General features: G+C 40.0%; 1 protein-coding gene across 2 annotated transcripts in view; it reads right to left on the bottom strand.

Annotated features, from left to right (window-relative positions):
- Positions 1-8,096, bottom strand: part of IQGAP2 (IQ motif containing GTPase activating protein 2) — a 112,478-nt gene extending 104,382 nt beyond the window's left edge. For both annotated transcript variants that reach the window (XM_053447958.1, XM_053447959.1), the window contains exon 1: positions 7,912-8,096. In XM_053447958.1, the coding sequence (XP_053303933.1) occupies positions 7,912-7,957 (46 nt within the window). In that variant the 5' untranslated portion in view covers positions 7,958-8,096. The remainder of the gene's footprint in view (positions 1-7,911) is intronic.
- Positions 8,097-24,190: the final 16,094 nt, after the last annotated feature.

Below are 24,190 nucleotides of genomic sequence, written 5' to 3'. Positions count from 1 at the left end.
GGATACACTCTCTATAAGCTACAACTTCTCTCACATGGTCTTTTACCTAAAGCGACGTTATCATATATTAAATCATCAACTTCCTAAACAGTAACATATATCGCATCCATGTTCCTAAATGGAAGCATTTATTGAAAAAGTGTTTTCATTCCAAGAATTAAAAAAAAAATATACATTATGAAGCTTCTCTATGTATGACTTTCTCCTATTCTGCTAAGTACAGCATTCGGATTGTCAAAAACACCGCAACAAATAAACCTTATTAGTATTAAACACAGAATATTTGCTTCGACCGATGGAAAAAAAGGCATCCAAATGCGTCCTGCTAGATAACTAAGTTATAGAGCAGTTATTAGAAAACTCATGAACCAAGGAGATATTCCAGCAGTGAGCACACAGAGGGAAGCTAAGTAACACTTGGGCAGGGTGACCAAAGGTCAAGTCCATGTTGCACAGCAACTTTTGACCCAGTGATCGGGAAGAGCATTCATTGTTTGACATGCAAGTTGTGCACACATAAAACGCAAGAATCCAGTGAGCTTCCTTAGACCACATCGCTTTATTCCCAATAAGCAATCAAAGCATGTTTTAAATTTAATGAGAACAGAAACATTGAAGGTATGGCCAGCTATTAAAAAAGAAGAGCTGCAAAATCAAGATGGACTCTTTTTGTACAATGTACAAGATATCTATATCAAATGCTGGTCTGCAATACAAATATATTTATAACATTATAAATTATATTTATATGAAAAATGATTGAATTGTATGATTTGCCTTGCTGCAATTTTACTATAAGAATGCACTTCTTAAAAAATAAATTAAAAAAAGGTGGTGGGTAAATAAATCAACCTTCCGGTAGAAAAGGCAAAGGTTGATTCAGCTATTCTAAACTGTCCAATTCAAGGAACAAGCAAATTCCTTAAGCTTCTGTGAAAACATGATCATTTTCAATATATATCAGCTGATAAATATTCTCAATATATGCTAATCTGCAAAAAAGAAGGAAGCGGGTTTACAATGGGTTACTGACAGTTAAGGCAAAATTTGAGGTATAGTCGATTACTTCAGCTTTCTCGCCATGACTGCCTTTTTAAAGCTTTTTAATCAAAAGAGCATCCCAAAGAACAGAATGAATATCTAGATATCATTGTGGGTATAGCTGGTTAACAAAACTTGCAGTGTGTGGTACTTCTTGTGATTATATCAAATACATGGAACTATAATTTATTCAACCACAGAAATAATAAACATATGTACCCCCGGTAAATACGCTCTCTACGTCTTGAGCTAACGAGACCACCTTGATATCGCGCCATAGCTGGCAGTATGTTACATTTCTTACTAGTTATTTTTAAACCTGGCTCCGAGAGAAATAACAGAGATGAATTATAACTAATTTTTGGCTGCATGCGGATAAGATTTTGCGTTTGGGAGAGACAAAAATGCAATTAAAAGGAAAAAGGATAGGACACGTGCACATGTGGTAAGAACAGGAAGTGGCCGGATAGTACTTGCAATGTTATACTTCCTGTTTCAATCTCGGTTGTGTCTGTGAATCATTGTTAAAATCCCAAAACAAGTGTAAAAGTGTAAGCAGTAGAATCTTCACACCCGTAACACAAACAATGAAAACATGTTGCAAAAAGTTTTTTGTGGCTCTATGTCCTGCAAATAACAACCTGCCTGTAATTGCAAGTCCTCCTTGATAGTTAAACATTAACAATGTTCAAAGGGCTTGTGTAGATAAACACAATGGGTTGCCAAACGAATTGAAGGCCGAGATACAAAACAAATATATATTTTTTTTATTTTTAGATACTTCTAGATTACAACTCGCACCACTACTGCTTGAAAATGGTTAAAAGGAGTAAGCGTAAGATCAACAGTAAGTAAGATCAACAAACTGAATTTGACAAAACTGCCAAGGGAAATGGATATAACAATCTGTTTTTGGAAAAATGTAATTTTGATATGTTGAAATCAAGAAATATAGCCCTAGTAGCGCCACCGAAACATACCTTAAAGGGAACTGTTACATTAATAGTTTCTCACTAATTACAAAATGAAAACAATAATACAAATAATTAAAAAAAGGCTGATTTGTTTTCTGAAAATAATTAAAAATTAATGTGGGCATCGGTAATATACATAGACATCTGATTGAACAACCATGTGGCTAACACAGTCTACTAAAGCTCAATATGACCCATTCAATATAATAGCTGCCAACAGCTTTGAATGTGGCAGGACTGTGCCTGCTACAGGCTTACGTCCTGGTCTTTGGTTGCCATTGCAAGAGTTCCCCTAATACACACAAATATCTTTTTAACACCAAGACAAATTTACACTTAGATGAACATCACTGTCGGTGTCATTCACAAACTATCTAGCAATATCATCATGTCTGGTAAGCTTTTTTGCAAGCGGTTCTTCCATGAATGGCTATATACCTTCCATCAAGCCAGAGACAATAGAGCACATGCATATTATTTCTCCATTAACTCCATAACCATTATGTGAGAAGAGCCAAACATCTTCCCATATTTTCCTTAACACGTTGGAGGGCACTTCACTGCCAGCTGTTGCCACAGAGCAGTCTCTGGCAGAACCCTCAAACCAACTATGTTGTAGAGTTAGTTTTGCATACATTAAATGTCATACTTTTGCATGCCACTCAAACGCAGGTCTCTGTTTCTGTTTCTTTTCTGTTTTTCTGTAGAGCAACATAGACCAGAACAGGGCAGGAAAAGCCTTTATCTGCCTTTATCTGCTCAGGGCCAGTCCTTGGCAGGTAACGATATATGACTGATATATTTCCCTTGTAAGGATATATGACTGACACTTAAAATTAAAGGGACACTCCAGCCATCATATGTACTATTTCATCATATTGCCTCTTATACGCAATTGCCCCTTCTTCCTCCTCCCAGCTATTTTCCATGCTGTAGATGCGTTTGGCTAAACACATCTCCCTGCATGCGATATACTTGCTAGACCTCAGAGCATGAGAGAGTGAGAAAATTAATGTGGACACCAGGCAACACATTTCATTCCCAAATTAAAAATGCCACCAATTTTTCAGCTAACCCCCAAAAAAATGTTTAGGGCCCATTTGAGCCTAATCACTACAGACATGATTAGCATGTACTCCCATTGATTTCAATGGCAGTGCTTACCTATCACTGATTGGCTGCTTGAAGCAGCCAGTCAGTGACAAGAAATGCTGGAGCATGGAGGAGGGTAATTGCTGCAACTTGTATGGTTTTTTTTTTGTTTTGATTTTTTTACTCAATTAAGGGGTCAGAATGAAAACTCTGTTAAAGAGACACTCCAGCCATCATATGCCCATTAATGTATAGGATAGCTGCATAGGTCGCAAGCACACAAGGGCAGAGTCCTCTTCTCGTTTCGCACGTTCACTTCTGTGGTCTTGACGTATTAATGTTATTGCCAGTTTGGTATATTATTATTTTAAATGTTGCTGTTAATTTTCACTTCACTTTTTAACAGCGCTAAAAATCTGTATCTATAAATAAATATAATGTACTTTCAATAAATTGATTTACTAATGCTTATCACATTAGAACAGATGACCTGTGTAATGTAACAGAGGAATGTGTGTGAATTCACACTTGTGATCCAAGACCAGGAAGGGGTTTAGTGTTATGGCCAGAACTACTAACAAATAACTACAATAAAGGTGTCTGGGTCATAGTCCCATACTGACCAGACTACAGCAAATGTATTATTTCCCAGAGAAAAAGTTTTAGTGTTGTCCAGATTTAGGTCTATTTTGGTTTTGCACTGCCCTTGGCCCAGCCATGGCCGTTCCGTCACCCACAGCAGGGGTAAACCATGGCCAAATCCCTGCAATATTTGAACTTTGCTCTTTAATGCCTTTTGCAGCCTTTATCCTCTCTGTACTCCTAAATACTTTCAGCGAATGCTTTTACTGTCTTCAAAAGGACAATTAAAATTACACACTTTTAAATGTTGTGCCTAATTGTATGTGGTCCCAACCTTACCCTCCTACATAACTTTATAGTACAGCACAGACACAGTTAACAAAAAACACCTACACAGCACCACAAGAAATACATTTAATTAACGAACAAAAAATAAACACACTATCAACAGAAAATGCAACAAACTCCAAATCTATAAATATAAAAGCTACTGAAATGATAACAGTTGTGTTTCTAGTTAAATCATACTTAAATGGTACAGTATAAAAATAAACATTTTTTTCTTGTTCATTTTGTTTGAATAAACTTATTTTATCTGCAGACTGCCATTGTTGTCAAACACTCAAACACTGGTGATGCTTTACGGCAATGCTAATAAAGTCTCCTCAACAGACTTTCATTAGTCAGACTGACTAGGCTTTGTGATTAAGACTGATCCATTCTATTGTCTACCACAGGCAGCATGATATGGACCTGGGGCGTTTGTCTATTAGATCAGGCCAGTAACAGAGCTGCAAACGGCTAGTATGCAGCTGTCTGAATAAATTATAAAAAGCAAAATTAAAAAATATAAAAAAGAAAATGGCACAATATTATTAAAAAGTCATTTTAATCTTATACTAGTAATAAAAAGGGTGCGAGTTCCCCTTTACAATTCTTCAGGAGCCTAGGTTAGTGTAAAGAGATAAGCAGAGTCAAACCAAAAGTACCAATTTTCAATACTTTTTTCTGAGATGAGCAGATGGTGAACTGACATCCAAACCACTTCCTGGGCTATCTACCCCGAACTAGTAAAGAAGAAGAAAAAACTTGAATGTACCTTACTAATCTTGTTAACATGAATCATTACAAAGCAAACTTATCTCCCTTGAATAAATAATTTACAAGTTCACAGTACAAGCGTCACATGCAGACACCATTTGGCCAAGGCATGGCTTCCGTTGTAAGGTAAGGTTTGTACAAAGTATGCACCGGATGCCTGTGTTTTCCCATAAGACATCTTGGTAGCTGTAAATATCCAGCAGCAGTAACATAAATCCTCCCCAGTGCACAGTAGAAATACCTGTTCCATGAAACATTACAAGAAACCTTTGAAGTATAAATCCAATAGGATTTTAGAGCCGGAATGTCAAGGGGAAGGTGATTGTTATTCCTTCTCTGTCTCCGTATTTAATAAATATTATAATATATCCATAGTCAATTCCTGAAATCAACTGCCAATGTGTGAACTACACAACATAAAAACAGTATATAAATTGTTTAAAGTATAAAATTCTGTAATTGCCAAAATAAAATGTAAGTACGTAGACAGATACATCAATTCTTTTTCCACCACAGATACTCTACCTTGTTGCACTTACATTGTCACATTTTACAGCTCTGTGGCAGTTCATTTGATGCATAATAAATAATGTTAGCAGGCAGTCTAGATGTACAGAATTGGAAAGATGTTTTTTTTTCCCCCTTAACACATTTTGAAGGTGATCTCTTGCCCTATTTCTCTTAAAAGAACCAAGAATTTTGGTGGAATATTCTCCAATTGGCTGATATGAATTATGTTAGACGGGAATCGCTGACTTACTTTACATGGATTCAAGGACCAGCTTTACAGTTCTTCAATGAAAACTGAAAGCATTCGGCCAAAAGCAATGTTTTAGTGTTTCAAGGCAGCTCAGCCCTTCAAGGATTCTTACCAGGCAATCAGTTCACTCTCTATGGTTTATTTACTGTGGGCAAAGTTTTCAGCCCCCTGACTTTACTATACATTCTGAAGAGCCAACCACATTGAGCTTCTGCTGCAGAAAGAAGATGGCTAACCTGGTATAATGCATAGTTGAATGGCCAAGGTCACCTTACATATTGAACTGTACATTACACAGGGCCAGCTCTGCCCTTCACACTGGAGAAACGTGCAACAGTAGGCACCAACATATTCACTTTTTGAGCTGCCTTAGACCTGACCTTCGGCAGCACTCCAGCTGCCCCTGCCGGAGCCGGCATCTTCACTGTATTAAAAGGTGCGTGGTGCCTTTACCACATGTAACGCAGATATATCACGTCATGACTTCTTATGCAGTCTATGGAGGCTGTGCTGAGGCAACACAGCTTCTATAGTGTAAATTGGTCTGGGTTGAGAGGAACAAAGTTCTCCCTTGTAACTGGCCCATTGAGCAACACTGGGGGAACTGATCACCCAAGAGATCTGCCCCCTGTTTTGCAGCAAAGGGAATGGAACCCCAGGCCAGGATATGTCACGGACTGTAGGCCCTTAAAGGTCACAACAATGAAATAACTGATTTTGACAGTATATTGGAATAGATGACACATTCACTATCATTAGCCCAATAATAGCTACACAAAAGAGGTTATATTATTTAATCACTATTTTTTTTTTATGCGTATTGAGAGGTATATTGGTGAAAGGGTGAACCGGCCCGCTCTTTAAACCCAAATCATTTATTACAATGGGGGGGGGGGTACACTGTGTAGGAGATTAGGTGCAACTAAGGTGTCTGGCTCATGGATCTGGCACCTAAAGGTTTGAAAACTTTAAATATGATTATAATATAGAAAGGGCTACATCACCGTGTAAGATTTTATCCATTGACAGTATTTTCTGCACATGGAACTCTCACAAGTGTCCAACAATCGTATTAAAAGTACTCTCACAATTCACATGACATTTTGACAGTCTATGATTGAAGTTAACTTTCTCAATTTTATCTATCAAAGATTTCTCCATTTTAATATAGTGGCTACCACACTATGTGCTAGTCTGATGTTGTTCATGTGCATATCAATGGGAGGAGAACATTTTGGTCAAGGTACAGCCAAGGACTGTCACTCAGCATGAAAGAACTCCATGCACTCTGATCTAAAAAGCTGGAGATAGCAAGAACATTGGCAACACTAGTAAGAATTAACTACATGATTCTAATCTTAAACTCAACAGCGGTTAACCATTTGAGTACCAGACATAGGAGATCTGCAATCTCCAATTATTCAGTAGGTGGTTAACAACTGGCATTCCAATACATTTATACGTTTATAGACCTTGACATTTAATGATGAGAATATATGCATTTATTTTTAAAGCACGTCAACCAATTTCTGCTGTAAATAAGAAAAAAAACGTTTAACTATATTTGCCCAAGAGAAAATTCAGTCTTTAGGCGAAGTTGATAGCTTTTAGTCGATGTAAAGTTACATAAGCTTTTGGGGGCCTCTGAGGTCTGGTCTTCACATGGAGTCCAACTAAGAAACAGACCTCTGGGGTCCCGAAAACATACCTAACTTTACATTTTTTCTGTAGCTCAAAAAAGTATCATATCCTATTTTGAACAAAGTTAACATAAGCAATCCATTTAAAAAAAAAACTGATTGTCATCATACCTACATCAATGTTACAAAGAATTAAAGCAAGCAATTTAAAAAAGTGCTATATCTGCAAAAAAAATAAATAAAACTGACACAGAGAAACCACTATCGTTTCTCAACACAAGTTTGAGTACAAACAACACAAAATCTACAAGTAAATAAAGAAACAAACAGGACTCCAAGTTAAGCCCTACTCCATAGTGCTGTCACACATGAACATATTGATTTATACAGATCCAGATCAGACACTAGACTTGAGTTCCAAGTTCTTTGCACACCCCTCTGACACTCAAAGAGTTAAATCGTGTGCTTCACACATGGCTGGAATCGATGGTTATTTTGCATATCCCTCCAAAAACACAAGTTTCCTGCCCTAAAGTGAAAAAATATATATAAAACTGAACAGTCAAAGAGCCATTGAGCGAAGTGCACATCTGCAACAGGTGACAACAACCAAGGAGGGTCACCTTGTGGCATTACTAGATCTGTGAGACTGCCTTTACATATAGTCCAGCTCATAGGGGTGAAGCAGTGCAGGTGTGAAGGTTAAAAGCAGGGAACTTACAGCCATATCTGGGTCGCAGCATGGGCGAGATCTCCTCATGGTGCATCCTGGATAAGCTGCTTTAAATGTCTCCAAGACAGCCCAAGCTGTAATTTCTCCTCCTGAGATGCTTGAAAGTCCCACGATCTTAGCCTCCACTCAGCCCCTCTGTCCCTCTCCTCCCTGCCTGTTGCTCTCAGGCTGTGTAACAGTATCAATGTGTGTTTCCTCTCCTCCTCTTTCCACCCTGGCTTACACCCTCCTCCCCCTCTTCTTTCTTCTTACTCTTTCTCTTGTTAACTTATCAGCGCCACCTACTTGGAGATTTGATTTTAATCACATAAAGCTAATGTCTGGCCAATGCATGTACTGGGGATCACAGGATTAATCAGAACTCTACAGCATGCAAGATATATTTCAATATAATATTCTAATATAAATTCTAATTCTACAGCATGCAAGAGATATTTCAATATAAAATTCTAATATAAATTCTAATTCTACAGCATGCAAGAGATATTTCAATATAAAATTCTAATACTTAAACTTTACATAGGAAGGCTGCCTATTGTTTTTCTTGATGTGATTTTTATATTTTATATATATATATTTTTTTTTTTTTACTTATAGCATAATGTTCAAAATTGTTCTGTGTACAGAAAATTGAAAAATGTCCTGCCACTGAAAAAAGAAGATTCGAGAATAATTGTTATGTTTTATTATTCATCAAAATAATCCCAGAGGTCACATTCTGGTACAATTTATTTATTAATTTGTTAATTTAATTCATTCATTAAACCAGCTGGTTAACTCACAAAGGCCACTTTTAATGTACTGATTCTGTGTTTTTTTCTTATTTTTTCCATGCATATGCTGCTTATGCGCAAAAGTCAGTGAATTGTACCTTAGCTTCCTCATATTTATAGATTCTTTTTTGCTTTTTATTCACTTTTATCTTGTATATACTGGGCCAGAGTTAACAGAAGTAGAACAGATGGTCTTAAGGTTCCCTATAAAATGATCACTTATCTTTTCATTTTCTTTCCCTTTCCTTTTCCCTTTCCTTTCATTTTCCTGAAAGCTAGTTGGATGGTTCCTTCCAAAATGTCCCTTTCTTTCACTATTTTCTTTGCTTACTTGTAGAAGAATCCAACCTACTAATAAGTCATTCTCATTCACTGCTCCCATCCACTTTTTGCTTATGTGTCTCCACTAGTCCCCACATTCCATAAAAATGCCTCTTTCCTTCACCAATGCCCTCTTTTATGGGAGGGGGTGATTGTTCTATGCTTTTAGATGATGTAACCCAACTTATTCAAATAAGGCTGGAGCGGTCCTTGAGTTATGTTAAAAGCATCAAATTATCATCCTGTTTTTTTTTCCGTCTGTTTCAAGATTGATCCTCAATTCCACAAAAGCTTGGATCGGCAGCTGAAACATAACTTATGTTGTGATGTCACAAGTTGTCACATGATGCATATATTATAACGCTTGTGACACAAATGTCACTGGAAGTTTCCCTGGGATAGAAAGTGTTACTTTAAACCCAGTTTTAGACATGGCTGACACGTCAGTTGCCCTATATGCCCTTAATGCCAAGTCCAGGCCTTAGTAAACCCAAGCATGTCTCATGGGCTCTTCATATCCACCCACGACCCATTTTCAATGCCCTGGCTGGAGGAAGGAGGTTCTCATCCAAGATTTGACGGTACATGGCCCCATCCATCATCCCTTTGATGCAGTGAAGTTGTCCTGTCCTCTTAGCAGAAAAACACCCCCACAGCATAATGTTTCCACCTCAATGTTTGATGGTGGGGATGGCGTTCTTGGGGTCATAGGCAGCATTCCTCCTCCTCTAAACATGGTGAGTTGAGGCCAAATAGCTTGATTTTAGTCTCATCTGACAACAACACTTTCACCCAGTTCTCATCTGAATCATTCAGATTTTCATTGGCAAACTTCAGACAGGTGTGTACATGTGCTTTTTTGACCTTGCGGGCGCTGCAGGATTTCAGTCCTTCACGGCGTAGTGTGTTACCAATTGTCCCAGCTGCCTTGAAATCATTGACAAGATCCTCCCGTGTAGTTCTAGGCTGATTCCTCACCGTCCTCATGATCATTGAAACTCCACAAGGTGAGATCTTGCATGGAGCCCCAGACCGAGGGAGATTGACAGTTATTTTGTGTTTCTTCCATTTGCAAATAGTCTCACCAACTGTTGTCACCTTCCCACCAAGCTGCTTGGTGATGGTCTTGTAGCTCATTCTAGCCTTGTGTAGGTCTACAATCTTGTCTCTGACATCCTTGGACAGCTCTTTGGTCTTGGCCATGGTGGAGAGTTTGGAATCTGATTGATTGCTTCTGTGGACAGGTGTCTTTTATACAGGTTACAGACTGATCATGTCTTTGTCAGTGGGCAAATGTACAAAATCAGCAGGGGATGAAATAATTTTTTCCTGGACTGTATTATCCATGCCCAATTGAGGGCAGCACCACAATTCCCTCTTAGCAGTATAGTCCTTAATTCTGAATGCTGGGATACATACCTGGGAACTCTCTGGGTTTGGCCTGGAGAATTCCAGGAGAAGCACCGCTTCTCCGGTTCTCTGGGTCAACACCTGAATCCTCTGGGTCAGCAGAAACGCATCCCGCAAGGGTAGGCTCCTGGTAGCCTGAGCCTACAAGTTCCCAGGTATGCTGGGATATGACATCATATCCTCTGCTCTCCCATTTAACCATCTAATTGAGCAGTAGTGCTACAGGGTGCCTGATCACCCAAAATTACAATTCTCTCCTTGTTCTGCGGCAGAGGAGCTTTTGTCCCTGCTGGACCTGCTCACAGTATTTAATTGTTCAAAAAAGCCAGAAGATAAGTATGGACATCCCTTTGGTAGTGGTTTGTAATAAACACACCTGCTACCAGCCAATAAAATATTTGCAAACTTCTCTGGCATTTGCTAAGGATTTGCTTGTCACCTTCAATGTGTATATAATTTAGATGGATTCATCAGTTTTTGTATCATTACTAAAAAAAAGTTTTTGTGGCCAAGCACTGTAAAAGCAGATTATACTTATGAGTGATGTATCTGAGATAGCAGTAGGGTCTGCATAAAAACTTGGGAAAAGTCAATGGGATACGTTCCAAATGTCATATAAAGCACCCACGAACGCTGAGACTGACTTGCTATAACAGCTGTTGACTGTCTATGAACAAGTATTGTTTTTACAGCTGGATGGCTGTTCACTTTGACGATTAGCTTAGGAGGTTCATCTCCTTCCCCATTACTTTTATTCTTTTTTTTCAGAAATTGCATATAAATACTCACCATACTATGGCTGCAACGTATATTTAATCAGAAACATATGTTTCTTAATTCTGCTTTTACGAATGAGCGACAGAAAATGTTTCATGGGTCAGTACATTTTGTGTCCACTTTGGGCTACTGCGATGGTCAACATCACATCAAGTTACAAAGTGAAACAGGTAAGATCAACTGAAGAGCCATTGGCTGCTAACATTTTAGTGAATCTTGGCACAGTCCTACCTTCAAAATGTTTCAAATTACATCTCATTAAACCCTACCTTTCCACAATACTGCATTTAACAGGACAGTCCCAATTTACAGGCATTGTAATGCCGAACTGCACCAATGTCTCCCTTCTGCAGGCAGTGGGGTTCAAGGGGCTGTAGAATTGTTGGAGGTATGTGCTGTTGCACATTACGGCTCCTACAGGGCCACCTCACAATGATCTGTAACTCAACTTTGCTAAGTAGCTCTTCTGGTAAAGTCCTGCTTCAAGCATCACCTCCAACCTTGGTCTCCCACCTCTGGCCACTTCATCCAATAAAGGTATCCCAGAGTGAGGCTCTTCGTTCCGCTCCCTTGAAGATGCAACATGATTCTCCAGGGGGTTGGGCTCACACAGTCAAAAGAGTTCCTCGTGTGGAAGTCAGTCCCATTGAGGAGAGCAGAGCAGATTGGGCAAGGATGTCAGGAAAAAGTAAAATAAACAAAAAATGATGATGACATGATATTAGTGGGGGAGGGGTGGCAAAAGTATACAAGTAGGTGGGGGCAACAATATACAAGAGGGGGCTAGCTGGGGTGTCAAATAAGTCAATACTAAAGGGGGTGCTGACTGGGAATATAACTACAAAATGTAAAGCTGGCTGGGGGTTATACACAAGGGTGTGGGGGCATCAACTTACAAGGGGGCTGGCTGGGGACATCAAATAAATCAATACTAAAGGGAGGCTGTCTGGTGGGATAAATACAAAATGTGGGGCTGACTGGAGGGCACAAGTACACATGGGGGCTGGCGGCAACAATACACAAGGGTGAGAGCTGTGGCCATCACATAAATCAATACCAAAGGGAGGGGAAAGCTGGGGGCATAAATATACATAGGGCTGGCAGGGGGTGATACACAAGGAGCAAAAACGCAAAAGGGCAGTCCACGACAAAGCAGTGTGGAAAATATATATTTTTATTGTTGTAGCTTAGCCCGTCCAGATGTCGCAGAGACTGTCCTGATGTGTGTTTGTTTAGATGTAGGTATGGGAGAGCCTGTCCTGGTGTTTGTGTGTCTGGGTGTCGGTGTGGCAGAGCCTGTCGTGGTGTCTATGTGTTTGGGTGTCGTGGCACAGCCTGTCCTGGTGTGTGTGTTTGGGTGTCATTGTGGCAGAGCCTGCCCTGGTGTGTGTGTTTGGGTGTCGGTGTGGCAGAGTCTGTCCTGGTGTCTGTTTGGGTGCCGGTGTGGTAGAGCCTGTCCTGGTGTGTGTTTGAGTGTCGGTGTTGCAGATCCTGTCCTGGTGTGTGTGTTTGGTTGTCCGTGTGGTAGAGACCTGTCCTGGTCATCTTTGGTCATCTGTTTCCTGGCACTTTACTTACTGTAGGAATAAATTGAACTATTTAATTTTTACTTATCCAGAGATAAAAAACCCTCCTGAACTTGTAGTCACTTCAGTGAACAGAACTTTCTAGGCCCAGAAATCAGTGAGTGGAAAAGTATTGTGTTATTAACTCTATTTCAATCTGCATATTTTATTAAAAAGGATTAGCACTGAATTGTTGTTTCAGGCATCCCACGTATGGTGACTTATTTTTAGTCTACTGATATACTCCCAATCCCTTTACATAAGATTATATCCTATACTATCTGCCGATCTGCCGAGCACTGATGTCATCTTCATCCAGGACACATTTATTTCCATAAAAAGGCCCACCAAAATCCTCAGCACCAAGCCCATGTTGCTCTTAATTCGGCCCTGACTTTACTTACCATTCATAGCCACAAATACATCAAATGTATAGCTTGCAAGTCAACAACATTGTTTTTACAAATTCATATAATATTCACACCACATCAATTTAAATAGCTACAGTCATGCTCAGTGTACCACAAGAGAAAGCCTGTCAGTCTCAGAAGAGCTCTTTGCCCTCCAACTGGATCCCATCAGGTAGAGCCTTTTGGGTTTGAGTGGCTGTGGGACTTTGTGATGATCCTCCAAGACTGTGGACAAATTTTAAGGGTGCACAAGCAGGATAACGAGGTAGCCGGAGTTTAGGATAGTTGTATATCAGAGCTGAGGTCAGGAAGCCAGAAAACAGAATAGTCGAAGGATTACACAAATCTATAAATGTTTCATTACCTATAGGATATTATTATTCTTTAAAAGACAATGTTTTCAATAGGACAACAAAAAATGTGCAATACATTTTGGCTACCTATATCCAGTGACGTATCCCAGCCAAGTTCGTCTAGGTCCACGGGCCTAGTACAAAACTGGGGCGAAGTCATGCCTACCTGGTGTCCTGCCACACAATGGGCAAGTTGCAAGGGACATCTGTGATCTCCTCAACCGGTCTATTGACGCTGTGGATGCTGAGCTGGCTCAGCACAGCTTCCATAGACTTCATTAAAAGGTGTGCAGTGTCTTTTATTGTACAAGGAGCACCGACCACAGAGGTGGAGGGGACTGGAGTGCTCTAGGTTGTGCCTAGGGCGGCCCAAAGGTATACGGCCTATATCCTTCACCAGGCTTGCACAAGTCCTTGTAGGCTACAATTTGGCTACCATTTTGGACTTTTCAGCTTCAGCGTAGGAATCTCAATTAACAAAGTAATTGATGCACAGACTTCCTAGCCTGTATGAGGCCTTCATTGAGTTGTGCAGCCCTACACAGTATTGAGCACAAGAGACTATGCATTTTTCTATGCAAAAAATGATTTCTTGTTTGCATGTAACTTTCACAATATCGTTTTATTATTTACAATAACTAAAAAATTGATTTTATAGGAATTTGTGGTACCTCTCCTTGCTGCAGTAAAGTGGTGTTTTTCCAGGAACTATATAAAAGAATTGAAATGTGGAAGCCTGTCTTTGTTACATATCCAACTAGCTCTAGAAGTTCAAAGCCTTTGCTTCTAAAGCAGCCAGCAATGCATGCTTTGTCTAGTTTCTCTTTGCCTTCTGGATGCTTTGAAAACTGGAATCATGTTGGTCGGCTATATTCAGTAAGACCCATTAAATCACGAATAGTCACAAAAGAAACCTTGAGCGATGCTGAACAAGATTATCCACACAACTAACAAGAAACTTATAGCTCTGAGTGTTACATGTGTGCTGTACTTACAAAACTGAACAAAACTGCTGATGATGTACAGTGCACTTATGCATGCAAAACTATTTAGTGAAAACCTCTCGCTGTTACTAAGTGTAGTTTTCTCAGCTTGTGTTTTAATATGGCAACTAGAAATGGTTCCTGGTAGATTCGGATTTTGTTGTTACTCAGAGGAGAGGTCTTATACTTTTGTATTCTGTAACTAGTTGTCTGAAGCTTATAAGACTAACACATGTGGAAGGGCTGGAGACCAATTTATACAGAAACAAATGGTACAAATATGCACACCATATTCCGGGGATTCTGCAGTGAGGACGGTGGCCGCAGAGGGGTCAGCTGGGAAAGCTGCCCAAGGTAAATATGCTGTTGGATGACAATACATGAAATGTTCAATTAACTGTAAATTACAAATTTTCCTGTTCTGAATTACTTTTCCGCCCCCTTACAAAGGCTAAAAGGAAACTCTAAAGCTCTAAAACTTAATTGGGACAGAAATGAATAGAGAGGAATAAAAGTGGGCCGGAATAAACATGAAGACCTAGAAGCATGCATACATACTAACATACATACTTGCTCTAACAACCTCACACTCTAATACTGTATACTTACACACACACATTCTTTCTTCTGCTCCTACTCTTACTCTCCCAAGTGCCAAAAACCCTAGGCTCACCCCCTGACACTCCAATACAATGATACACACATTCAAGATAACAATATACGTTGGCACACACTCTCTAACGCCAAATACTAACACACACACTAATGGTAACACTAACTAATTCACTAACATACTCCAACACCATACAGTACCAGGCACATATATGCTTATATCATACACTCACAAACACTAACAAATTACAATAACACACACACGCTAACACCATGCACTCATACACAGACATGCTAGTACCATACACCAATACACAACGTAATTACCGTATTGGCTCGAATATAGGCCGCACTTTTTTCCCCCACTTTAAGTTTTTAAAGTGGGGGTGCGGCCTATATTCGGGGTCTAGCGCCCGACGCCCGGGACATGCAGTCCCGGGCGCCGGGCAGGCAGCGGGGTTAAGATACAGATCCCCCGCAGCGGTGCAGGGGACCTGCATCCTTCTCCCCGATACGCTCAGACAGCCTCCCCTGCCAGCACTTCCCACGGTGGGGGGGGTGCCGGCACGGGAGGTTATCTAAGCGTTTTACCTCTGCCCACCCCCGACTTACCGGAGCAGACTCCCGGGTGTCTTGCGGGGCCGGCGGGAGACATTTACGCAATACGCAAATGCAACTTCCGGTAACGGTACCGGAAGTTGCATACGCGTATTGCGTAGATGTCCCTCGCCGGCCCTGAAGACACCCGGGAGTCTGCTCCGGTAAGTCGAGGAGGGGGGGCAGAGGAGGACAGCGGCAGCGGATCGCGGGGAGGGAGGACAGCAGCAGCGGATCGCGGGGAGGGAGGACAGCGGCAGCGGATCGCGGGGAGGGAGGGCAGCGGATCGCGGGGAGGGAGGGCAGCGGATCGCGGGGAGGGAGGGCAGCGGATCTCGGGGAGGGAGGGCAGCGGATCTCGGGGAGGGAGCGCAGCGGATCGCGGGGAGGGAGCGCAGCGGATCGCGGGGAGGGAGGACAGCGGCAGCGTATCTCGGGGGGGAGGACAGTGGTAGCATATCTCGGGGAGGGAGGACAGTGGCAGCGTATCTCGGGGGGGAGGACAGTGGCAGCATGTTTTTTTTGGTGCTTTTTTAAAGAAAAAAAACTTTTTCTTTAAAAAAGCACCAAACTTTTAGGGTGCGGCCTATATACGGGGGCGGCCTATATCCGAGCCAATACGGTATATACACACTAATGCCATACATTAACACACACACCATACGCTCACACACGCTAACACCACACTCTTATATACATACACACATTATCCATCGACATACACTAACACACACTGACACACTATAAACATATATTCACACACTTACACTATATATGTATACACACACACACACACTGACTCTAACAACAATACGGTACAATAGACATACATACATATGTACGTACACACACAGTGACATACAAATATATCTACACACACACAGTAACATATATTTTCACACACACAAGCATACTTACACACACACATGCTAACACACATAATAACATATTAACCCACACACATAGAAAAACATACATAAATAGAGTAACATACTTACACAGACTAACATCCTTAAACACATATTAACATACATACATATAGTAACATGCATACACACAGTATCATACTTGCACACATACTAACATACTTAAAGAAGTATACTAACAAACATATACATACGATAACATACTTACATAGGCTAACATCCTTACTTACACACACATATACTAACATACACACATACTAACTTATTTGCACCATACTCATTTACACTTGCACACACACAACCTTGCTTTGTTGGCTCAGGAGGGCATCGACAGGCGCCAGAACTTCTGCTCCCACATGATCCTCACGTACTATGTCATAATATCCAGGCACTCAGACACAGCATGTGGCTCGCTGTGCAGACATAGCAGTTTGCCCAAATGAGGGTTGATGGAGCTGGTGATGGGGCCCAAGGGGACCTCCTTTACGCTAGTGTCTCTATTGACTTCTGGTGCTGGCTGCTTCAGTTAATGGGTGCCTTGGTGAAACTGTGCGCCCAAGCACGGCGGCCTGGTCGTATCCTCCTAATGGTGGCCCTGGGGTTAACTTCTTATATGTGTCCAACTATCTATGCATATATAGATATTTATTTTTTTAATCTGGAAATGCCACTACATGTAGTTTCTTTAGTGAACTGTAAAATGTACATTTTGGGAAAGAGACACACTCAGGAACATATGGATTCTTTGTGGTACACAGAATTGTATGTTTTTTTATTTCCACCTATTAAAGTGTTGTTTTGCTTCCATAGTGCATCAGACTGTAATCGTTGCAAAATAACAAATAAACATTAAAAAATAAAAAACTCTAACATGTTAGAAAAAAAGCCAGAGGAGTGAGGGTTAAAATGGAGCACTATTGGAAGAGTGACCTATAAACCTTACAAAGGTGTAGTGTACTTACGCTGTAACCACAATGGCATGCACACACATTGAGGGTTTATCTGTTTGATAAACAAGGAGTGACCTGGTTTCTGTACTACTTAGTAATTTGTGAACCAAGAAACAGAGATATGAGAACAGAAGGAAAAATAAGAAAGTGAAGGGATGTGGAAATAAAGTGAGATAACTGCACACAAAAAAAAGTGCAGTAACCTGGGCAGGGTCGGATGTCTAACCCAGAACTGCTACTAGAAGATGCAGAAGTATTAACGCCGTGTGGCTACAATTAACAATATGCAAAATTAACAATAAAATCATGCGTACTCTACTGAGAGGGTCTTGCCTTTTATGCAGCTAAGGGAATTGATATAAATGTAAAGGAGTGTTTGGACAAGAATGATTTTATTGCAGATAAGTTTGTGTGCGTAAGTCAAGGGACCCGGATGATAGCACTGATTTGTACTAATTATAGCTATGATTAGAGAGTTACATAGTATACTAATTGTATACTGCTCTACTGAGCTTGACAGTAAGGAAAACCAAGAAACCAGGTTCCAGTGTATTTTTATGTGTGTGTAGAGGTCTCCTCTTTCCATAATCCATTAATATGTCCATTGTCAAAATTACTAAATTCAGTCTTTTGTGTGACCATCAAGTTAAAAGAATCTAGAATGTGGAGATCTATAGGCATGTGGGCACAACAATAACCTCTATGCACCCATGGCTTGTGTCACTCATGTCCTGACTACCAATGTGAATATTATAAAAGTAAATATATACGGTAATACCTACTCATTTAGTCAACAAATAAGCAAAAAACTGGTGGGCATGATTTGCGTGTGTCAACATCTTAAATATACCATTAGCCTATTTGATGGACTATGGACTATGCGCTATCACCATAACAGTTTTTAGCATTGCTAAATTTCAGTAAAACCACCAGCCACGTATTTACATTGGGCAATACCATTGGCCACCCCCATGAATCTATTGCTGACTGAGCACTAAGACATGACCATACAGTGCTGTGAAAAATAATTTGCCCTCTTCCCGATTTCTTCTATTTTTACATATTTGTCACATATACATGTTTTACATGATCTAAGTAATTTTATTAATAGACAAAGAAAACCCAAGTAAACATAAAATGCATCATATTATGATCATATTATGTACATTTGTATGTAAAAATAACCCCGTTAGTTTCTAAATCATCCAATGAACCAAATCTAAAGAATAAATTCGGTCCAATTTCACTAGACACACCGTGGCATGATGCCAGTCCTGCTTAATCGAAACATCAACTAAATAGAACTGTCTTGCAAAGTGAAGGAGGCTAAAAGGTCCCAAAAAGCAACACATGATACTGCAATCTAAAGAAATTCAAGGGCAGATTAGAAACAAAGTCAATGACATCTATCAGTCTGGAAAGGTTTACAAAGCCATTTCTAGTGGCCAGCATACCAAAATTCCTCCAAGTGATCAGAGACGACTCATCCAGGAGGTCACAAAAGAACCCAGACTAACTGTCAGGGCCTGGGTAATCAGGTTGGGTAGGAGCTTCATTGCAGGAGATACTTGGGGTTCTGTCTGCACACGACGATGCATGGTAATCGAAGGATAAGACAGACAGGCACAAAGGAATACACCACATGCAGAATTCCATGTAATGTTATGTATTGTATATTATGGCAGGACAAGCAAATACAGGTTAAACAGTCTCTTAGCAAGAAAATGTACGTATGGCAAGAAGGCCACTGGCAGGACAGACGGCAGGAAGCCAACTGGACAGGGCTGAAGGCAGGAAGCCCACTGGACAGGGCTGAAGGTAGGAAGCCCACTTGGCAGGGCTGAAGTCAGGAAGCCCACTTGGAAGGGCACAAAGTAGGAAGCCCACATGGCAGGGCTGAAGGCAGGAATCCCACTTGGAAGGGCACAAGGTAGGATCAATACATGATCAGGTACACAGGAAGCCAGGAACCAGTCAGGATCAGGTACACAGGAAGCCAGGAACAAGTCAGGATCAGGTACAGGGCCAGAGCAAAACGGTCCTATAACTTCAATGCAAAGGCCCCTAACAAACAGGGGAGTGTCCAGATATAGGCCTGGTCATTAGGTCAGGTGTGAATGACATAGGCTTCAGGTGAGGGAGGCAGGGTAATAAAGCCTGTTGGTTAGGTCAGGTGTGGTAATGGCATAGGCTTCAGGTGGGGGAGACAGGTACAGGATAACCAAACACAGCTGAACATAAATACACAGAACATGGATTAATTACATAGCGAACGAAGGGTTGAACTTTAACTATCCTGCAGTCAGGATAGAATCCTGACACTAACATATAACGAACTGCAGGCCTCACTTGCTTAACTTAACAATTCCACAATAAGAATGAGACTGTGCAAAAATGGCATCCAAGAGAGAATTGTAAGGCGAAAACCACTAAAGACCAAGAAAAACACAAAGGCTCGTCTTACATTTACCATATTGTCAAATATTTTGGATCATTTCCGTGGACTGATGACGCAAAAGTGGAACTTTTAGGAAGACATGGGAACGTTACATCTGGCATAAAACTAACACAGCATTCCACAATGCTTGAATATCATAGCAACAGTCAAAAACAGGTGTGGTAGTGTGATGGTCTGGGGCTGCATTGCTGCTCCAGAACCAAGGAGACTTGCCATAATTAATGGAACAATGAATTTTACCAGAAAATCCAGAAGGAGAATGTCTGATCATCAGTTCAAGACTTAAGCAAAGAAGCAGAATAATTATCAGACGCACATAAGGAAGTCCATCTCTGAATGACTCAAAAGAAACAAAATGAAGGTTTTAGAGTAACCTAGTCAAAGTCCTGGCTTGAATCTGTTTGAGATGCTGTTGCATGATCTTTCCAAGGCAGTTTCTGCTCAAAAAGCCAAATTAACAGTCCTGTCAAAAAGACTGGCACAAAATTACTTCACAGCAACATAAAAGACACATTGCTATTTATCCCAAACATTGGACTGCAGTTGCGGCCACCAAGGGTGGCACAACCGGTTAACTGGTTTAGGGGGAAATTACTTTTTCACATCAGTGATATAAGTTTTGATGAACTCTTTACCTTCAATTACTTAAACGATCATATAAAAGCTGCATTTTGTGTTTACTCACATTGTCTTTGTATTCAAATTTACTGGATGAGCTGAAAAATTGAAAAGTGAAAAATATGTAAAAATAGAAGAAATCGGGGAGAGGACAAATACTTTTTCACAGCACTGTAAATTGGAATATCCTTTTTCTGGGGAATGGCTTTCGGGCATAGCTAGTCTGATTTAAAAAAAAAATCTGTCATTATGTCATCTGAAGAGAATTGCTTTAGCAGATGTTTAGTTGCCCATTGAATATCAACCCACTGTTTTCATTCAGTGATTTAAATAAACACATGACATCATAGAATGTGGTAAGTCTATAGTGTTCAATCTGCATCCTGGCTGAGAAATGAGTTTTTGGGGCTTTATGTTTCAAATGCAATGAAAATGCAATGCAATTGGTATTTTTTCTTCTGGGATTTTGTATAAATAATGGAGGCGGCTATGTGCAAATGTCCCTTAAAAGCAAAGAGTAACTTGCACAGCTGTTATTTAAAAAAAAAAAAACTAACCATAAGTAGTTATTTTAGTTTGTCAATCAGAATAATTATTTTACAGATATTTGGTGTCAGCCTTAAAGTTGTCATTTACTGTATTTTTACACATATCTACTTGAGCTCTGTGCCCACTCACCATGCTCTGGTGCTTCAGCCACTCTATAAGTAAGCCATTGTTTTTTTTTTTACTTTGTAAAGACTGAAACTTAAAATACACTAAAGTAGTTTCATTTATGTTCTTCTTTGATAAGGCTGTCTGGGACATTAAACTGTCCCTTTAATATCGGGAAAGCCAACAAAATCTTGACCTGGGCCCAGCTCAGCAGGAGAGGGGCCAGCAGAAACTGAGCTGGAGACGATTTTTACCTCCTGGCCTGAAGATTTTGGGCCACTACCAGATGCCTTTCCTGTTCGTGTTACTTGCAGTTTCACATATTTTTGAATCCCTTACATCAGAAAAAATGGGCAGATGGACTAGATGAGCCAAATGGTTCTTGTCTGTCATCAAATTCTGTTTCTGTATAGCCACCAGAGTGTTTAATATAATAAGGGCTTTAGCTGCTCGTTTCATGCAGTCCAATTTGGCAAATTAGCATTGGACAGAATAGGTTCATGTACATTAAATACATTATTTGGGACCCTATATTATTGAGCCTCTAGTTTCTGTTTGTCTCCTGAGCTAACTGGCATTCTGACTGTCTCTGTGGGGATCAGTGATAGGAGGGAGTGCTGCAAGGGAGAGAAGAATGACAGTGGATGTTAAGGATTGAAGCGGAGGTAATGGTTGTTGGGGAAGGTAGAATTGTTCAATGGCTTTTTAAGTCTTTGTTTACAAGCAAAGTCTGTGACTGAGACTGTGACGAATTTTGCTTCTGAAGCAGAAAAGCCCTTTTAATTCTGTATGAACCAAAAGGGCCGGAAACTAAATTCATTTTGGAAAATGAAAACTAAGCAAAAATTGTGTCCGAATCATCCTTGGTTAGTGCCACAGCTCTAATCAAGGATCTTAGTTAACCCACTTATACTTGACATAATTATGTGTGTTTTAATGTTTTACACTAGTAGGAGGTATCAGACATTCTACTTTTAATTTGACATTACATGGTTATACCGATCTGTTTTGATGTATGCATCATTCCTGGCTATTTTGGGGAATGTAAAACTGAAAACAAGGATCCCTTATGTTTCTGATTTTGATCTTAAGAACAAGCCACTATTGATATTTAATCGGATGCTTGATGGTCTATTTATACAGGTTCGACCTATAAAGTTACATCCTGGGGTGCAATCCTAACTAAATAACCAGTAATATCAGCATACAGAAATACTGGATCTGAAATGAACAACAATCAAATTCACTTTGCCCAGTTTATATCCTGATGATACCACCATTAATCCAGTGGCAATGCCCTCCTGCTCTTATATATCCTGTTTTTCATATACATGACCATGCCTCATAATGCATCGATACTGGAAATCAGCAGCAATCATTTATACACCAGGACTGGCTAATACAAAAACCCTTTGGCTACTGGACCTCATACTGGACCAACAATTTTAATAGTTTGAACAATTAATAAATTGAACAATTAATAGTTTGAACAATGTTATTGATTTTACAAAAAGAAAAGTTATTACAAATTGCAGTTAATGGCATCATATATGGCTCACATTGAATCTACACAGTTTATTTGGTGAGGCCCCGCACCCTTCCACACGCAACCGCATGATTGGCTGGCATGAGCGGACAAATAAAGACAATAAGTAGAATTATTAACCACCTTCTACATCCCATAAACCTTTATATTTAATTTCAAGGATTCAATTTTGGAAATGTAGATTGGATTGGAGAACAGCAAAAGAAGAGGCCTTGTTAAGAGCTTGGAAACTATTGACCAGTAAGCCTAACATCCACAGTGGGAAAACTGTTTAAAGGAATATTAAGAGATGGAATCCAGGACTTTGTTCCGGGTAACAACATCATTGCCCATAGTCAACATGGATTTATGGGTGATAGGTCATGTCAAAATAATTTACTGACTTTCCATAAAATGTTGAGTTTCAATATAGGCAAATAAAATAATATAAAATAAGTAATGCAGTGGATATAATATACCTACATTTTGCAAAGGTTTTCGATTCCATGCCTCAAAATAGGTTACTGAGTAAACTAAGGCATATCAGATTGGAAAAAAGTATTTGTACTTGGATAGGAGCTGGTTGAACAGATTACAGAGGGTGCATGTTTTCCAGACAAAGGAGTGGAGTGCCTCTGGGTTCTGTCCTTGGGATGATTCTTTTTAATTTATTTATCAATGACTTGGACGCAATGTCTCAATTTCTGCAGATGACATCTGAAGGGGATTTGGACAAAATGGGATGATGGACAGCTGATGTGCTTTAAAATAGATAAATGTAAAAACATGGACTTCGGTAAGAAAACTAAAATGCTAAGTCTGACTGCATTGAAGTCAAGAAGGGTTTTTTCCCTTTGAGATGGCATTACTGTTACTGGTTTTTCAAGATAAAATAATAGGGGTTTGTGGAATGGTTGAACATGATAAACTATATGTCTTTTTTCAATGAATGTCTTTCACAATCACTGAAAAATGATTTCTATGACGATGTGAGGGCAAAACAACCATTGTAACGGGACAGAGGGCAATCGACCTTGCAGCTTTACTTGCAGTTCCATCCGCAGCCACTGGGATGTGTAGCGTACCAATGACTTTGGGCAGAATGTTCAGCTTGTTCATCTTGGGGAGTGTGTGTTGGGCAGGTCCACAGTGATTGTGTATTAGGCCTATTAGTTAAATTTTGCCAGCACTCCCCTGCATGTAATTCAGCCGCTAGATAGCATTTCTGCGAAAAAGTGTGAAAAATGGAATTGAGGATAACCTGGAATCCAACAGATTCTTTGTCTAAAACTGCCATAAGACATTGACAGTCTGGCCCATTGATGTCTTCTTCCA

Source organism: Spea bombifrons, chromosome 1 (assembly GCF_027358695.1).
Source record: "Spea bombifrons isolate aSpeBom1 chromosome 1, aSpeBom1.2.pri, whole genome shotgun sequence".
Classification (NCBI taxonomy): domain Eukaryota; kingdom Metazoa; phylum Chordata; class Amphibia; order Anura; family Pelobatidae; genus Spea; species Spea bombifrons.
Note: the sequence above shows the minus strand (reverse complement) of the source record. Positions and strands in the feature narration are given on the sequence as shown.